The sequence below is a fragment of the Taudactylus pleione genome, unplaced genomic scaffold, assembly GCF_031769625.1.
Source record: "Taudactylus pleione unplaced genomic scaffold, aTauple2 ptg000015l, whole genome shotgun sequence".
NCBI classification, from domain to species: Eukaryota; Metazoa; Chordata; class Amphibia; order Anura; family Myobatrachidae; genus Taudactylus; species Taudactylus pleione.
The window spans coordinates 7813937-7834239 of record NW_028284417.1 but is presented as its reverse complement, the minus strand read 5'-3'; the positions used below and the strand labels follow the sequence as shown (position 1 = coordinate 7834239).

The following is a 20303-nucleotide window of genomic DNA, read 5'->3' as shown; positions in this document are numbered from 1 at the left end:
ATTATATTTAAAAGGGTAAAAAAAAGTCACACTACTTACAGTAGCTGCATTCACCACACAGGCTAAGTTTCAGGTATGTTCAGGACTACAGTAAGTATGCAGCAAGATGTGTACATTTACCATACAGTAGTTCCTGCTGCAGCCAATAACTGGACTGAAAATAAAATTCTATTGTTTTGTTTTATGTTTTCATGGTTCCTATTGTGTTTCAGCCATTAGAATAATTACTTTATTCTTACAAATACGCATGCTTGATGGTGTACTGCCACTCTGCATCTGAAATCTAGCTAGTGCAAGGGCTACTGACTGGAGGGCACACAAACAGGTCAGGGACATGACTCACTGACAGGACAGACAGAAACATAAACTGGACTGAGGGACAATCACACTGACAGTGTTTTGTATCTGCAGCACTTCTGATGTTTTCTTGCTGTCTTACACCTTTTTTCCACTGCCGCAATAACCCTGGTTATTGCCGGGTGTACCTGGGTCGTGGCTCAGTGGAAAAGGGTACCTGAAAAATAACCCGAGTTCAGTGACCCGGGAATCCGACCCTGGTCGTAACCAGAGTTGAACCCAGTGTAAATGGCATGACCTGTGTCACGATGACCCAGGTCATGCCACAAACCAGCAGATTGGCTGGCTTTAGTAGCGCTTGGAGATGACATCATCTCCAAGCGTCCACTGTAACGCCGGAAGACCCGGCTCATGGAATACCCTGGTCCGATGTGAATGGCTGGACCCGAAAATAAGTCGGGTCCAGCTGCCGGTGTAAAAGGGGTAAAACCAGGCTCCGACCCGTGCTCAGTGACCTGGGTTGAAGTCAGGTTTTTGGTGGAAAAAGGGTATTAGAGGAATGTGCTATGATACTAGTATTTTCTGCATTCTGCTAATTTAGCCTTTTGAATGTAGCTCTGATATGTTTTACCTTAGTCTAGCTGCTTTGCCCCATGTGACTGCTCTAAGCTAGTAGAAATGTTAGCTTTTACAATTCAATTGTTTTTTGGGCGGCTATTTGTTTTGGGCTGTTTGTTTTGTGCTATTTGTTGCTCTGCTTGGGCGCCAACACCTGTATTTCTGCTTGCAGCCTCAGGAGGGTGTAAGCAAAAATGTACAACAAACTCATGGTTAGGGGAGCCCCTGAGTGTATTCTGACAGACTGTAAAGTTCTGAAGCATCATAACTTTTTACAGTTAATATCTCTTATATATTTGATTACATCTGATTACTGCCATTAATCTACTAATTGCTACAGCGGTCTCTGTATGGTATTATAGGGCTGCTAATAAATGTTTAGAAAGTTCTGGAAGCTTTGCCTCTCTGTGCTACAATAAAAATATTTTGGTTTAGCTATCTGAATAACTGCAGACATCACATACCATATGCAGTGAGGTCAGAATAGTAAAAAGATACCTTTCTGTGAGCTCAATAGTAGAAAGATGCCCTTCTGCAGTGGTGTCACTATACCTTGTGTCTGCATAGCCATGTCCCACGTTTGTGCCTTTTTGGGGGCGTTACCGCTGTGCAGGAGGCTTGCTCAGTACTCCGGGAGCTGCGGGGCAGCCCCCAGCCACTCCCAGCACATTGGATTACTGCCGCTTGTTGACACCATCTGAAGGGGTGACACTAAACTAACACCCCCCCCAGTGACGCCACTGCCTTCTGTGAGCACAAGCTTTTCTGACTGACAGCTAAATCCTGCAACTCACTACTACAGGCTCTGGTGACTACGGAGTCTATTTACTAAGCTGTGTTAGGAGATAAAGTGAACGGAGATAAGGTACAATCCAATCAACTCCTAACTGTCATTTTTCAAACACAGCCTGTGACATGGCAGTTAGGAGCTGATTGGCTGGTACCTTATCTCCGTTCACTTTATCTCCTTCCTAACACAGCTTAGCAAATAGACCCAGACTTGCTTACCCTCCCGATTTGGTCGGGAGCCTCCCAAATATCGGCTGCCGCCTGCCCCCCGTCCACTAATAGAAATCCCCGCAGCGGGAGGGGTGGGGGGGGCGATGACGCGATTCGCGCTGAATCGCGTCACCGCGGTCCCATCCCCTGCTTCACAATAACTTTCATTTTGGCATTGTGAAGAGGGGGCGGGGCCACGATGAAGCGATCATGCGGCCCTGCCCCCGGCTACGCCACCAATCCGGCATCAGTGTCTGGCCACGCCCCCGCAGTATGCAGGTATTCAGCTCCCTCCTGGAAGGAAGGAGCTGAATGTCGTCAAGTATGCATATACCCCTACATCTTTACTGCCAAGACCTACCCACATGTTCACCCCATACTTAAGGCCCCCATACATCAGAGATTGATTGCAGCAATCGTGTAATTTGCAATCGATTGCGTATAAAAATCTTTCCCTTTTTCAATCGATTGCAGATTGCAGAATTGCCACAATCGATTGAAAAAGGGAAAGATATTACAGTCACACAGGAAGGTGTTTCTGCAGACAGAATCACTACACTAAAATTACGTAAGAGTGTGCTGCACAGAGCTAACATCTAATAAGCCTGTAAAACACATATCATGGAAGAATCTAATTCTAATGAAGAAACCACTCAGACTGCCAGCACTGAAATCCCATCACAACTCCACCATGTGCAAAATAGTTCTAGGCCTACCAGGACAGTTAGGCCATTGCAAAAGGCTTGGGATAAATATGTAAATGACAGAAATTAATACCGAGAATGATTATGAAAGGCATGGGATAGAGCTGCAAATTACACGATTAAAGTGACAAATATGAAAAATGTTCAGGAACAAATTCAACATACCTTGGATCAACTTAGATCTAGTTATGGGAACTACAAGTCGCTGTCAGCGAAATATTCCACATTTCTAACTAGGAAAAATGTTGAGGAAAACTTAAAGGTTTGTGATCTTCAGAGAGACATTGATCAAGAATGAGAAAGAAAGAAAGTCTGATACGCATTGCAGTGGCAGATCTGAAAGCAGACTAGATCACTTGAGGAAAAATTTAGTCCAAAGTTCAGTCCCAATGCTCAGGGTCATCCAGATGTTCCTCAAAAGCTACAAGGTCACTGCATTCCAACATATCTACAATGAGCGCTGCTGTGCACGTGCAGACACTGAGGCCACCAATAAGCAGGTCTCCTGTGGAAAACAGGAGATAGCAATGCAATTAGAGAAAGCACAATTGGAAGCTAATTTTAGAATAGGAAAGGTGCGCTTGGAAGCTAACAATCCAAAGTACAAGAGCAAGTCCATCTCTGAATGACTCAAAATAAATAAAATTAAGGTTTTGGAGTAGCCTAGTCAAAGTTCTGACTTGAAGTTGATTGAAATGCAGTGGCAGGGTCTTAAATGGACAGTTCAGGCCAACCCCCCCTGCAATGTAGTTGAATGAAAGCTATTCTGCAAAGAAGAGTGGGTCAATGTGAAAGACTGACAACCAGTTATTGGTAGCGATTTGTTGCAGTTGTTGCTGCTAAAGGTGGTACAACCAGTTTTTAAGTTTAGGGGGGAAGGCAATACATTTTTTATTAGGGTGACATAGGTGTTGGATAGATTTTTTCCTTCAATAAACACAGTTAAATACTGTATTTTGTGTTTAATCAGTTGTCTTTATTTTATATTCAATATTGTTTGAAAATATGAAGCATTTAAGTGTGACAAATATGCAGAAATAGAAGAAATCAGGAAGGGGCAAACTAAATCTCATTGGTATGAATGTAGTTAATTAAAGTAGATTAATGCAGTTATAGTTAGTAGATGGATTGCCATGATTCTACAGGAGCAGTGCATCTCTTACTGGAGGATTATAATACAAAGTGACTTATTATCAGCACAACAGTTGTCTGCAGTTGTAATCCATCTACTATCAGTATTAAACATGTATGAGACAAAAACTTACTTTTATGATGTATTTCTTCTATCAAACTTGTTTAGATTAGAGGCTCTATTGAGTTTTAAAAGTATCTTATAGAAGGTATTGGTCTGGTAGTGGTTTGTCCTCAGAGTATAGTTTAAGTATAGTGAGATAAAGCACATGAATAAAATTAGGTAATATACTCGTGTGTATCATTTCCTTCCTCTAAACATGCATAACTTGGAAACCACCGGGTGAACTATAAATGCATACTTTCCAATAGTCTGTAATTTCCAGGGACTTATCCCTGGATGTTTTCTTCCTCATAATGTCACTATTTATTTATTTTTAAATGAATGATGTGCACAGTACCACTTCTCTGGTTGTCAGTTCTGTGTCCAGATGTCTGTACCTACTCTTATCCTGCAGGCTTTTAAAAGCTCGGGTTTGTAGTTAAATATTTTATAGCATTATTTCAAAATGAACATCCAGATGGTCATTAAACAACTACTGTACGTGACTTTTGAATGTCTAGAACACATTACACCAGAGGATCATAATACAGGTAAAATTTAGAAACAGGGCAACCCAGGAAATTGGCAATTCTGAAAAATTATTGGTAGCCAAATATAGCATGTAGTATTTGTTACTATTGCCAAATATAGCATTTCTTAAAAATATATTTTTATCTTGCAGAACGTGGCTCACCTCGTAATTTGGTGACTAAAGACATTACAGACACTACAATCGGTGCATCATGGACATCAGCACCCGGAATGGTCCGTGGCTATAGAATTACATGGAAGTCACTATTTGATGATGAGTCTGGAGAAAAGAATGTGCCTGGAGATGTAACAAACACAGTGCTGGAGGAACTTACACCAGAGACAAAGTATAAAATCTCAGTTTTTGCTGACTATAAAAGTGGAGAAGGAGCCCCACTAGAAGGAGAAGCTACTACAGAAGGTAACAAAACATATTTTATACACGTGTGCCTTACCTTATTCTCATGGTTCAGACTAAACAAATTTGGATCATCAACTATCAGGAATACTTTCACAGGTTCATACAGTGTTTTGGTACCTTACAGCATTTTGGTGCTCAATGGCACACACTTACATAATGTACAGGGAGCACCATTCCATAAGTAATCTAAATGAATCAGAAACATGTGTTGACTGGACTACTCCATCCTTTTAGACAGGAAATAACCTTCCATAACCATGACAGTAGTGCGCAATGTATATACTTTAAGAAGGATAGCTGTAGGAAGTAGCATATTGAAACTATTATCAGAGCCGTAACTAGACTTTTGGTGCCAGGTGCCAGAAAGAGCATTGGCGCCCCCCTCATTTTTCAAAGTGACATAATGCACCTAAAAAGGGGAATGGCCTCATGGGGAAGGGCCAGGGAAAAGATAATGGAGGCCAGGAGATGCTGGGGATGAAATAAGAGGAAGCTACAAGTGAGAAGGATAATAAACAGAAATTTGACAGGCCCAAACAGCGTCCCCTGACCTGTGGTGCCCTGGGCCTAATTCAGACCCGCTCGCGAGTGCTGAGCGCTCGCAAGCGGGTCGAGGTGGGCCCAGTGCGCATGCGCACAACGGAGGCGGCTCCGTCGTGCGTGTGCACGAGACCCGGATAGCGACGGGCACGCCGTCGCTATGGGTTTCGCTACAAAGGGGGCGTGCTGTCGATGGTGAGTGACAGCACTCCCCCTTTGGTGGGCGTGCCGAGGGCGTGGCTGGCCAGACGGAGGCATTCCCATGGGAACGCCTACCATCTGGGGCCAGCCCCACTGACATCACAAGTGATGTCAGTGGGAGTGCTTTTGGCTCTGATAGAGCCAAAAGCACTCCAGAGCTTGCGGCAACGAGACCCTACCACAAGGGTCTCGTCGCAAGCCCGATGGTCGCGATGGTCTTGACCATTGCGACCATCTTTCTGGCCGCTCGCACCCACCCGTATAGCTGTTGGTCACCCACAGCTATACGAGCGGCCAGGAGGCCGCTCTAAAAACTCAGAAGGACAGCCCTGATTCAGAGCGAGCGCTCTGTCAGAGCGTCCGGCTCTGAATCAGGGCCCCTGTGCAATGGCACCAGCCGCACTACCCTAGCTACGGCCCTGACTATTATGATGTACCTGTTATTTATCTTAAACTCTTGATGGGATTCATTTTTATTGTTATTTCATGCTTTGTTCAAATTCTGTTGGATGACAAAGCTTCAGAATTATTCTACTAAACAGAGATAATAGTTCTTACCTCAGTTGCTCCTACTGTGGAGTATGTTCTTTCAATGTATTTGGCAAGATGTTCTACTGAGCAATTTACAAAAGCAATATGTAGCCTGCCTAAATACCGGCAGCCGGCTTCCCGACTGTCTTATCCCGGCATGGGTGAAATGCCGGGCGTCTAGATGTAGACGCCCGCATTTCCCAGACGCCGGGAGACTGGCGCCCGGCATCCCGATCATAGTGATGCCGGGCGCCGCGAGCGGACAGCCGCGGGGGGGGTTAGGTTTAGGGGTCCCGGGCGGGACTTAGGGTTAGGCACCACCCCCGGGAGGGTTAGGGTTAGGCTAGGGGGAGGGAGGGTTGGGGTTAGGCACCCCCGGGGGGGACTTAGGGTTAGGCACCCCCCCGGGGGACTTAGGTTTAGGCAGCGAGGAAGGGGGTGGTTAGGGTTAGGCACTTAGAGGGGGGATTAGGGTTAGGCACTTTGGGGGGGAAGTTAGGGTTAGGCACCCTTAAGGAGGGTTAGGGTTAGGGGGATTAGGTTAGTACATACTTACCTATCCACGATCGGAATTTCCAGCGCTGTCGGGCTTCCGCTGCTTCGCACTCTGCTCCTTTCGGGCTGCCGCTGACGGGAATTGAACCCGATCATACCCATTCCGCCTGTCTATTTAGCACTGACAAAGGGTAATTGTTTATTTACTGTATGTTCTTAAAGTAGACATTGATATCTTCATTTGTTTCCAGTACAAATACACCTATAGCAAATGCAATACAAATTCAACTGACTATGGTTGGTGGGATTAGTCATATAAGGAGCACTGGGCCTGATTCAGACCCACTCGCGAGCGCTACGCGCTCGTGAGCGGGTCGATGTTAGGCCACTGCGCATGCGCACGCCGGAGCCGGCTCCGATGTGCGCATGCGTGCGACCCGGCTAGAGACAGGCGCTCCGTCGCTCTGGGTCTCGCACCAAAAGGGGGCGGCTGTCATTTTTGATTGACAGCTCGCACCGTTTTGGAGGCGTGGTGTGGGGGTGGCTTCACAAACGGAGGCGTTCCCATGCGAACACCTGCCGTTTGTGGGCGGCCACACTGACATCACCGGTGATGTCAGTGGGAGAGCTTCCGGCTCTATTAGAGCCTGAAGCTCTCTGGGGCTTGCGGCCATGAGACCCTACCACAAAGGTCTTGTCGCAAGCCCGATGGTTGTGATGGTCTTGACCATCGCGACCATCATCCTGGCCGCTCGCAATAGCTGTGGGTGGTTACCCACAGCTATGCGAGCGGCCAGGAGGCCGCTCTAAAAAAAAAAATGCACTGATTCAGAGCGAGCGCTCTTTCAGAGCGTCCGGCTCTGAATCAGGGCCCCTGTTCCATATATTATGATTTGGTGCAAGTTATTTTGCTGCTCCATGCTATCCAAGATTACAGAGAAAGAAGTAACATCAGGGGCATTCATCAAATACGGAAGATAAATATTATTTCATAGTGTATTATTTAGTGAAGCCGAATGAAGAAGTGCTTGTATGTTTGTCTTTTACTGATTTATGCATTACATGGATTAACATAGCATGACATGATTGTTATCTGGAATTTAAATATTATCTTTGACTGATATATACCATGGACAAAAACAATAATTTAGATGTATAGATGGTATTTCCTCTATATATAATATCAGTATATTGCCATTTTGCAGAACAGACATACCAGGTGTTTAAATTGCTTAATTTATCAGCCTCTTAAAAACAAAGGGAGATGTCTCAAACCTTGGAGAGGTACAATATAAAGTCGAGAGTGATAAAGTACCAACCAATCAGCTTCTAAATGTCATTTTACAGGCTGGGCTTTAAAAATAAAAGTTAAGAGTTGGTTGGTAGATAGGGGATCGGTATGAAATACAGACCCTGGAAGACCGGCAGTGAAGATCCCGACAGGAAAGTATTTCTACTATTGCTAACCTACCCCCCCCTAACCCTCCCTTAGTGGTGCCTAACACTAACCTCCCCCCCAAGTGCCTAACCCTAACCTCTCCTAAACCTAAATCTCCTAGGGGGGATGCCTAACCATAACCCCCCTTTCCCTAGCCTAACCCTAACCCTCCTGGGGGGTGCCTAACCCTAAGTCCCCCCCGGGAGCCCCTATCCTAACCCTACCCCCCTGCGGCTGTCCACACCCGCGCCCGGCTTACCTTCGATTGGTATGCCAGGCGTCGGGCTCCTGGCGTAGGTAAAATGACAGGCCTCAGGATCTCGACGCCTGTCATTAGATCCCTGCCGGAATTATACAGACGGGAAGCCGGCAGTCGGTATTTCGACCGTCAGCTTCCTGACTGCATCCCTATTTTTACAACCATTATTTGGACAGTTTACAGTTGTATAACAAACTTGTTTGTCCAATGCAGATATAAGAAAATGTTATATTTGGAGAGACCACAATTCCTTCAGATGATCACCCATACTCAGTGTAGACCATGAGAAATGCTTTAGGATTAACATTTTCCATATGGTTGTGGTTTAATGGCAGGATCACTGCAGCTGTTCAAATTGCATCACCTTAGTCATCACGTTGAAACCTGAGTGTGTTACACTATATAGATAGGCTTATATTGTTTTACATAAAATCTCAAGAATTTCAGGAAATTTTCTAAGAGACATCTGTTGAAAGATTTCCCAGGCACTTTTATTTTCCATTTTTAAAAACATGTGGGAAACATGTGGATGCTGTCTTCAGTCTCCCTCATCTGCACTTGTTTGCTGGTGCAGAAGACTTAAAGCCTGATTTAGCCAGGATCGCGAGTGCGATTACGCATGCAGACGGCCGATTGTTGCGTACTGTGCATGTGTATGGATCGCAGTGCGCATGCGTGTAGACTCCACTGTGATCATAGTGACTACACAGTCCCATCGCAGAGTGATTGACAGGAAGTAAAGTTTACTGTTTGGTGCTGGTGACGGGTGGGTTGACGAAACGCTGGCGTGCCAGTGCGTTTGAACGCCGTTACAGGGGCGTGCATAAATTAGCCATTGCAATCCCATTTGCAGCCTGCGCTCTCACTACGTACCGGAAGGTTAGCAATTTCTGAGTAAGGTCTGACCTTGTGCAAGTGTGCTCCTATTGTACCAATGTTTTTGCACACTTGCAAAGTATTACGGATGTATGTAAGGTAAGGTGGGCGTCCTTATGTTGTGCTGCGATGGCATAGCGAGCGGATATATTAGTATATCTTTGCAGTGAAATTACGTGCGGAATTGCAGCAGCGAGCACAATAGCGATCCGTGATGAATCAGGCTCTTATTACGCATTTCTTTCTGCTAAACGTTTTCTAATGGTTTTACAAATAAGTGTTTTCGTTTTACCAAATATAAGGAATTTGCTCAGATACAATATATACAGAATATAACAAAGTGCTCTCTGGATGATGTATGTACAGTACCACTGGTCAGATACTGAGCGACGCGGGAAGCACACTGTTTTGTTTATTGTATGCTTGTACATACAGTACACAAGCAAGTGCACTGCAGGTGTAATAACTGCAAAAAGATTTTTTCTGATAGTAGGCTAACATCTCTCTATAAATATTTTTGCCCCACTAAATAGTATGAATTAGCAATGTGTAAAGAAAGCGTATAATCTTGTTTGCTCAGTCATACCCAATTGAGCTAATCCATCTGTTCTGACAGGTAAGCGCGCACATTGCTCTTTATGGTACTCTTTATGACCAACTGTTGTCTGTTTACTAGAATTAAGTCACATTAAAGCAATGTATACTTCTATACTTGGAGTTTGTCCCGCATGTACCGTTTGCATATTTCCCCTAATTGAAATTCGAATGTGACCCTCATTAGATATCAAATAACATGTGATAGCAAAGGGACATAGGGGACACTTTATTTTAAACAGTCAGTATAAGGTAGATTCACTTTATCCTTGTAGTGAATATCCCTTGAAGATGACACTAATATAAGAGAAGATTAGATATATGTAAACTGAATCACTGTGGGCAGAATACTCATCTCTATCTTTACAATTGGTCATTACAAATTAGAATAGTATCATAATAACACACTCTGGGGGTCATTCAGACCCACTCGCAAGTGGCAGTACACTCGCAAGTGGGTCGATGTTCCCCACTGCGCATGCGCACGACGGAGGGAGCTCCGTCGTGCGCATGCGCGTGACCCGGACTGCGACAGCCAAGCTGTCGCTCTGGGTCTCGCACCAAAGGGGGCATGCTGTCGATGTTGATTGACAGCACGTCCCCTTTGGTGGGCGTGCCTGCCAAACGGAGGCGTTCCCATGGGAATGCCTACCGTCTGAAGCCGGCCCCACTGACATCACTAGTGATGTCAGTGGGAGTGATTTTGGCTCTGATAGAGCCAAAATCACTCCAGGGCTTGTGGCAGGGAGACCCTACCGCAGGGTCTCCGTCGCAAGTCCGATGGTTGCGATGGTCAAGACCATCGCGACCATCTTTTTGGACGCTCGTATATGCTGTGGGTGGTGACCCACAGCTATACGAGCGTCCAGGAGGCCGCTCCATTTTAATGGAGGAGGGCCCTGATTCAGAGCGAGCGCTCTGGTCAGAGCGTCCGGCTCTGAATCAGGCCCTCTGATGCATCCTATGGGGGTGTAAAATCGTAGAACCACTTATATTACATTACGTTCCTCTAATGTGAAGATTGACTATTATTACAAATATCTTTAATATTAGAGTACAACTGGTCTTTATATTGAGGCAGGGTAGAGACACTGAAACCACATATAAGTTAAAGCACAAATAAAATACACCAGCGAACCAGTTTTAAAAACACATTTCTTTATTTTTCTGAACAGTTCATCTATCTTGTTTTGTTTTTTGCTCGCTTCTAATACGTAACATTTTACAAATTATTCATTCAAACTATTTTAGTGAATATTACAATAAAAGTTAGGTTTTAGTCAAAAAGATTTTGTCTTGTTACCCGTGTGCACCAACTGAAAGACTTCTCTGTCCCTCTCTCCCATTCCCTTTTGTGTAAATTATGTTCAAATACTGACTTTGGTAGCACCCCCTCCTATACAGGTTATCAATATAAACATTATCTACTATATATAACTGATCTGATAGGGTGGGTGAGGTACACACACTTACCGCCGGACATCGCATTAGTACTGATCGCATATGCACTAACATATGCGATCAGTACAGCAAAGGACAGCTCTTCCAATAAGAGCTGTCCTTTGCGATCTCTCCTGCACAGTGGACTTCCGGGTTTATAACCCGGGAGTCCATCATGCGCAGAGTGACCCGGCAGCCGCGGGGCATGCTGGGAGGGATCCATTCGGATCCCTTATAGCAGCACGATGCGGCAGAAGTCCATAGGCTTCTATAGGATAACGCCAGCAAAAGCTGGCGTTACCCTCCACATCACAGCCCGGCGGCTAGCAGAATGATGCATACGAAAAATGCGGTAAACGGGGAGTTTACCGCATTTTTCGTTTACTGCATCCCGCCCCAGGGCTGTAACTAGGGTAGTGCGACTGTGATTACTGAATGTAAGTGCTGGGCTAAAGACTTCTGACTGGTGCGAGGGACGTTAGTCCTTTCACTCTGGGAGAGCGAATCATTTTGTTTAGTTAGTGCCAGGAATTGCTTTTATGTTTTGTATAATTTTGTGCTGCTAATAAAATTAGCTGTGGAAATGGTATACAATCGGGAAGCCGGCTGCCTTAATACCGGCAGCCGGCTTCCTGACTGTCATATCCCGGCGAGGGATGAAATGCCGGGAGTCTAGATGTAGACGCCTGACATTTCCCCGACGCCGGGAGACCGCCGCCCGGCATCCCGATCGAAGGGGGTATTAGGGTTAGGCTCTTGGGGGGGAGGTTAGGGTTAGGCACCCCTAAGGAGGGTTAGGGTTAGGGGGTTAGGTTAGTTAGTACTTACCTATCCACGATCGGGATTTCCAGCGCTGTAGGGCTTCCGCCACCGGGAACTCTGCTGTTGCTTGCCAGGCGCTGCCGGAAATCGAACCGGCGGTATTTCATACCGATTCCGTCGAAACTTGCACCAAGGCCCTGGAATGTTGTACTTTTACTTGGTTTCTGCATAACAAGTGCAACCATTTACCCCAGGAGATGACACCCTTACCCTGATCTTGCCACACAGTCTAAAACATTTTAAGTGAAAATTTTACAGCGACAGACACTTAATTTTTTTGCTGTTGTGAAATTCCTGGTGGTGTCATTGTCCGATGCTTGGTGGAGCGAGATTCTGCTTCCCACTTACACTATGAGATATCATAAAGACATAGTCAAGGCGATGCTGCAGTGGCTCAGCAGGAAGCTACTAGGGTGCAGCAGTTAGCCAATGAGGAGGCCCAGAGGCAACAACAATTAGATATCTATGAACTCCACAGGCAACAACAAATGGTTCTAAAACCCAGAGGCAGCGACGGCAAGCCCGCAAAGCCTTGGAAGAAGTGATGCAGCAGCTAGCAATGCTTTCACAGATGTTGTAACTAGCTGCAGCTCCATGCAGACTAATCATTGTAGCTCTAAGCTAGTGGGTGAGCCACATGGACCCTAAAACAGCAGACCAGATGGTGGAAATAGTTGAGAGGTATGTGCGGCTGAGGAACTGTTGAGAATACCTAAATGCCTCCTAGTCCTGCAATGGTGATCTCCAGTGAATTTAAGACTGTTCCAGGGGGAAAAGGTGCTGCATGGTGGAATGAACTTAAAAATCTAGGGACTGTATGCTTTGAACCTGGAGTTTGGCCAGCTGTGCCAGGAAGGTTCGTGCCTCATAAAATACTTGATAAAAATATGATGTTTTATATGTGGTGACTTGGGCTATGTTGCTGCGAAGTTTCCACTTACCTCTGAACCTCTGCAATGTTTTATTGCTTATGTGAATCATAGAGTTCGATCTTTGCTCAGCTGGCCTGCCCTGCAGACTGACAGGCTAAGCCAGATAAACAAATGTGTATAATGACTGTTGAAGGCAAATGGGTAGATGCTCTGCTAGATTCTGGTAGTCTGGTTACTCTTGTAAAAGCCAAGTTGGTAAACCTCTCAAAACATCAGGGAAGATCTGTTGGTGTAACCTGTATACATGGGAATACTCTGCATTATGTTACTGCTGAAGTGAACATACTGTAGGAACACACTGTAGTCACTGTGTGATTAGTTCCTTCTTTGATGTATGATGCTATATTGGCAAGAGATTTTTCCCACTTCTGGAAGCTGAGGGAAACCTGATTTATTACAGACGTAAATAACTTTTAGATAATGTTCCTGATACAGTGGCAGTGGGAATGATCCCTGAATTGTTCAAGTTTCCAAGCATAATTGGAGAGTCAGAAAATGACGAGAGTAGCAGTGCAACGCAGAATAATGTATCTCCTATGGAAGTAGAGACTGTTGTCGAACCAGTTGATTCTTTTCCTGATCTTGAAGTGAGAAACTATATTTTGCCTCAGAACAGTTAAAAAAAGCCTACTCTGGTAAAGGCTAGAGAGAATGTATAAGTGATTGATAGTAGGTTGTCATACCCTCACATGGCAGTACGTCAAGATTTGTTATACCAAGTGTACAAGAAAGGAGAAGATATTGTAGAACAATTGAAAGTTCCTAATAGAGATGAGCAGCCCCCTCCTCTCTTAATACAATCCTTAGTACTACAATACATATAAATAGGACTGATAATAGAAGACATTGAGTTTTTTGAGCATCTTGTTCTAGGTTAATTTACTGTTCAGTAAATCACTTTATCGTCCATGTATTTATACAGCAAGGTAATAAGGACAAGGACTCTCAATAACACTATAGCACACAGGTTCTCAAACTCGGTCCTCAGGACCATAGGCAAACGCAGGAGGGGTTTCCAGTTGCCTGGAAACCCCCCTCCCCAGCCCACACCATGACTACAATAGAAATAGTAATATAATAGAATATTACTAATGCTGCATGTTCTTCAAAATGAAATAATTGGCACCACCTGTGGATCTTTTAACATATGTCATCCAGTAATAAATACACTTGTGCATCAACTAGGAGATCTAGAAAACATGCACTGTTAGGGGTGCACTGCTATAGATCATCAATAGGCTCAATTATTAATACCATATAATAATACACTATCCAGTGCATAATGAAACTGATATGTACATATATGTCCAAGGCAGAGCTAGGTTCTTCTGCTACTCTCCCAGACTCCCGGACTTGCTCCCATACTCCCATAGCCCTACCCTACTGCTGCATTTAGTGTGATCACTGATCCTGTATATGCTGGAATTATGAGACACAATACACTTTGTATGATGCATATTAAAGCTGGATTATGCCCTCTAAAATGAAGAATTTGGAAACCACCCTCTAGAAATCCTGCGTTTGCCACTGTTCAGGACCCCAAACAGTGCATGTTTTTCAAGTCTCATCATAGAATCACAAGTGAGATGATTAGCTCCACCTGTGGATCTTTTAAAATGTGTCAGTGAGTAATGAATACACCTGTGCACCTGCTGGGTGATCTGGAAAACGTGACCTGTGTGGGGTCCCGAGGACCGAGTTTGAAAACCACTGATATAGAGAAATGATATTTACGTATTGTAAATAATTAAATAAATAAGATTTTCTCTCCTTTTTATTTTGGAATATAAAATTAAACTGATATACTGTTGATTATAACTGTATTACTTGTAATTTAGTTACTTTTAATCCAGGACATTTCATCCCATGCTTATATATTTGGTACTTTTGCTACAATAATTTTGATGGTGGGCATAGCTACGTGAGATGAGCAGTTTGAATCCTTTCCCTGCACCCATTCCTCTAAAGCCCTCATTACACCACCTCACAAATTGCATTGCCTGGCCTTTCCTAAGAGAAACACAGACGGGTAAATCTAACATGGTACAAATTAAAAGATTTAAATTATTTTTTATAAAAGTACATTCACACACATTTATTATTATCTGTTTATTTCAATATCATAATTTTACATTTTCTTTAATGCCTAATTTTTGCTACGATATATAGGGCTCTATTTACAGATGGAGCTCTGCCACAGTGCAAAAATAAAATAGACACAATATAGAATAGTAGTAAATTACATTAATACTGTGCCTATTGTCTAGTAATACATAATAACTTTTATTAAAAAATACTACGGTTAATACCAGGAATAGGGACTTATTTTTTTGGATTGCAATCCACATGTTATAGGTTACAAGTCTTTGAATTTAGCAATGAGATGTTCAATTTTGTTTCAATAGTTATTATTACAGATATGCAAATAAGCAAACATGTCAACACGTATGGAACATGCAAATGTATGTAAATATTATTATGTACCAAAAAATATTTCTATTTTTATTGCAAACAGTATCTCCAAATGCCAAGCTACTTAAAGTCAGTGATGAAACTGAAACTACAATGAAAGTCACATGGCAACCAGCTCCAGGAAATGTGATCAATTACCGTGCTATATACCGACCACAAGCTGGTGGAAGACAACTGGTTGCTAAATTACCACCTACCGTCACCTCCACTGTACTAAAAAGACTTCAACCTCAAACCACCTATGACATTACAGTTGTTCCAGTGTACAAGTCAGGGGATGGAAAAGCAAGGCAAGGAGAAGGAACAACAGGTACAGTGTTCACAAAGAAAGACTATGACAAATCCTCATTGTGTCTGAAAGATAATTACACAGTTTTCTGCCGAGTTCTATATAATATGCCTTATTTTGTTAGTTGTGACCTAGTGACCAACCTCTTGCTGCCCAGATAGATGCTTCACATAGAGAAACAATGCAAGTTCCCATACTGATTGGCTTCTTATGTTTACCTTAAGAGTTATTTTTCCTGCTATTAGCTGAATAGTGTGTGATATTTGCTCACACACCATTTATGCACATTTTGTTGTTATGATCTAATAAAATACATTTAAAATTAGTGTAATAAGGTCTGATGTGCCCTCAGTCTCCTTAGCAGGTGCCCTGTGCTCCCTAGGTGCCTCATCAAACACTGTCCCACACCCCTGCTTCTTGCCTTGTTTGAGGGAGTGAAAGTGTGGCTCTGGGCTGTGACATTTTTAGCTTAATATTTATTACTCAGAACTGACAAAACTAAGGCCCTAGTTGTCATACTTCCCAATCTCGGATGCAGTGCTCCTCCCCCACTCAGAAGCAGGAGCCCTGCTGCTTCTAATCTTTGCATGCAGGAGATGGACCACCATCTTATGCTCCTCATTCTGTGGTTGTGATGCTAGGCTGTGACATCATAGCCCCAACACCATAACCCATCACTAACATAAAGGAGCAACAGCCGGCAGGATTACAGTTAAGAAGCAGACGACAACTGTTCCCCATGCAATCAGCTCTCTGCATGGTGGCATGGCATGGAACTTAAAAAACCTTTATGTCACTCATCCAGTGTTTTAGATGTCACCAATACCTTGGTGCCTTAGTTGACCTCTTCATTTTCCCCAATGGCGAGTAAATAACACATCATTCATGGTGATTTAGTGTTATTTGATGTTTAGAGCATTTCATTATAAAAGATGTTTTCTTTTTTTCTTTTTATAAAGGTTGTTGTCTAATGCTGGGTACACACTGGGCAATATATGGGCTGTTCAATCTAATGGCCAGTATATCGCGAGCGCATCAGAGGGGCGTACCCCTGATATGCTTGTGAACAACATTGTTCACAGACATATCACGTTGGCTGCACAACATTGCTGATTGCGATATATCTGCAGATACATTGGTGCATCTAGCTTTGTATACGGTTGGTCCGCCGACTGCCCTATACACTTTCTGCAGGGACTGATGTCACAGCTTGGAGGCAAATTCTAATACCCGCCCAGATGCAACATGTTGAGCGGCCGATCAGGAAGTGTGTATACTTACTTGAATTGACAGCTTGGCCGGGTCGACGGCCATAAAGTCGACCTAGTGTATACCCAGCTTTAGAAATAAACATTTGTACCCACAGAGTGGAGGCAATTTCTTTGTAGATCCTCATTAATGTCACTATATGCCCACCACCACCCAAAATTATTCTCCTACATGAGTTGGCATTGTTGCCACCAATTGCCATCCAGACATACCTACAGTATTTAGCGGCCACAGAAAAACGGCTGAGATAAGTGCTACTCTAAGATGTATATATGTGTATACCTGTATGTGCATACCTGGGCCGTGGCCTATTTAATGACTTATAATATGGTAATGGCATGTGTGCATTATATGTACTTTGCTGCAAAACTGATCTTAGATAATTGGCTATGATAAAAAACAGAATATAATCCCAAACAACTTGCGTGCTAAATAGGATGATTTTCCAACCCTTTATGAATGAATTAGCAAAATCCTCTTTCTAATCCACTTATTAAATAAAGAAAAGTAAGATGATGTAATTAATTATGCAGTGCATATAGAAAATGACGGTATGCTGTAGTCTGTATGCAATGCTCAACCTTGCTAAGATTGTTTGAGACTAGGCTTAATGGTTAACTCCATTAGGCAATGAACTGTGTTACTGGAAACAGTTATGGCTGGTGTGATACAGTATGTTTCACAATGGAATTGGTGTCTTTGTTGAGAGTAATTGTATACGATGGTCTATAAAATCTCATACAGTTTATTTGCCAGTGGACTGATTGCCAGGAAATATTATTATCCCCTGTGTAACATAAGTGGCCAATTCTACAATGGAAAATGTTTTTATACTTTCTCTGAGTTAACATAAATATGCTCTAACTTTCTTTGTTAAACCACTGCACACCTTGTATCTTGTTCAGCAAATGCATCTAATGTCATATAACCAAGGACCATGGTCCATTAGGTCATCATATCTCTGTGATCTTATCATACCCATATAATTGATACCTCCACCTATATCTTGTATTTATCTGATTATACTTTCATTGCTGAAAATCCCTTTCATTTGTGAAATTATATCAGAAATTTAGTGTTGCTTGATGCTTACATTGTAAATTGATTTTAATGTCATTTATGTGAGATTTGTGTTTGTGCTGTTATTGGGTTTGTGCTAATATATTTTTTTATGGTTTTACATAGCCTCTCCATTCAAGTCTCCAAGAAATCTGAAAACTTCAGACCCAACTAAGTCCACCTTCCGAGTAACCTGGGAACCTGCTCCAGGAGAAGTAACAGGATATAAAATCACCTTTCATCCTTTAGGAAATGATAGGCAACTAGGAGAAATGATAGTTGGCCCATATGATAATACTGTAGTTTTGGAGGAACTCAGGTAGGAACAAGACTACTGTATTGTTGAAATGAGGACGTCCTCGTACACCTAACCACAATATGCATTGTGGTGCTAGTGAGCTGCCAGGTCCCTCTCGACTCGGCTTGCGCTGAGCATCTTTTCGCCTGAATATGTGTCTTATTTGCAACATAATTCAACAAATCGCTTCACGAGACTGCACTGATTAATTTGATATTGTATATCTGTGTGCGAGTAAATCGGTATATGAAGCACAATGGAACTTGGAGTGGAAAAAGCTGCGGCCGCTACACTGCAGCACTTCGTATACAGATTCAGACTTAGGGCCATATTCAAATTGAGGTGAAAAGTCCATTATCAGCGATAATTTATCGCCGATGACGTAATTTTTGCCTATTTCAATTATCCCCGTATTTAATTTCAAAGACTTTTCGCCGGTGCTAAAAGTCTTTGTTAAAAAATGGGGATAACTTTTCTCCATGTAATACATGACAAAAAAAGTGCAGAATTGGGGTTTAGGGGTAGAGGCTTAAAAAAATAGCCTGGGAGGGTCCCTCTGTGTCAAACATTTTTTTTAAAAATCCTCAGGACACCCCAAAAAATTTACTTTCATTTTGGGGGTAAAAAAAACCCAAAGTTTTAAACTAGCGAAATCGATTCAGGGGGGGTTACCATGTATGTGGCAGGTGTTTCTAGAATGCGGGTAGTAGCGGTAGGTGCATTTTTGAAAAATTTTCTAAAATCACTTTAGGGACTTAAAAATATGCTTGCACCCATTTTCATGTACCCCAAATTTGATGGGACAAGTTATTTATTTATTTATTTTTTAAAAACCTAAGTGCTATTCTTCACCCCTTCTTCTAAAGCCGCATTTATGCACCTGCCGTGGCTTTTAAAAACCCCGACTACCTTCAACAGCCCAAATCGGGGGTACCCATAGCGATCCCCCATGTCAGGACATCTTTAGGGGGGTGACAGGAAGATTTCCCGAAAATTGAATGGACTTTTCGATACTTACCTTTCCGTCGGGTTTCGTTTTCGCCGGATCCTAGTTGAATACAGGGATAAAGTGGGCACGCGCCAGATACTTTATTCCAGAAAAAGCAGCGATGATGGCGAAAAGTCCAACCTCGGACTTTTCACCTGTAATTGAATACCCCTTTTAGACGCACAAAGATATACAAGTGTCACACATCAAATTAAGCAGTGAAGTGGTTTGTCGCATCTGCAACTAAGCAACTAAGATGCATATTAACGCTAAAAAGATGCAAAAAAAAAAGATTCTTGACTCAAGATTCTTGACTCAAAAAAGATTCTTGAGTCGCACGGGACCTGGAGTACGGGAAGGGCTGTTTGGTGCGACTTCAGCAATAGTGTATGAGGACACATCTGTATTGTTTGAGAAACTTGTAACATGTATTGTCTTGTTATTACAAAACAGTTAGCTTTCACACATCTACCCAAGTGACATACTAATATTATTATACTGCTGTTACACTTTATATTCAATTCAGATGGCACAATTATACTTTATTAGTTGCTACTCCCTGCCCATTCCAACTGGTTTCCATATTGTCAAATGAAAGTGGAGTGAAACAGAGAGAGTGGTAGGAAAGGAGAGAGAGGTGTTATTAAGTTTCTATAGGATAAATAACCAGACTTAGCCCATTGCCCATGATGAAATCATTCTTTTCTCAAACGTGTCACACAGAAGTTAAATTTTTTGTTCCAGTCATACATTTTGTCCATCTCATATTTCTTGTGAAGCTTGTATAAACTAAACCCTTATTGGTCAAACTACTATTCAAGAGCTTTGGCCATCATTTTTTAGTTTAACCAATAGTTACTATTATAACTATTATGAAGTGGATTGATGTGGGTCCTTTTATAGTGTGCTTGACCATATTTGGGATGACATGTGGTTAGTGTGCAACCAGATGCATGATATTAAGTGCAAAATCCGTAGAACTGGGCATGCCACTTA

The 20303-nt window shown here is 42.9% G+C and overlaps 1 protein-coding gene across 2 annotated transcripts in view; it reads left to right on the top strand.

The window, feature by feature from the left end:
• COL12A1 (collagen type XII alpha 1 chain) overlaps positions 1-20303 on the top strand; it is a 195690-nt gene that overhangs the window by 52020 nt on the left and 123367 nt on the right. The window contains exons 14-16 of one of the 2 annotated variants that reach the window (XM_088471474.1): positions 4535-4804; positions 15448-15714; positions 18148-18340. The exons of the other annotated variant lie outside the window; for it this stretch is intronic. Coding sequence (XP_088327600.1) covers positions 4535-4804; positions 15448-15714; positions 18148-18340 — 730 coding nt within the window. The remainder of the gene's footprint in view (positions 1-4534; positions 4805-15447; positions 15715-18147; positions 18341-20303) is intronic. 2 annotated transcript variants of the gene reach the window in all.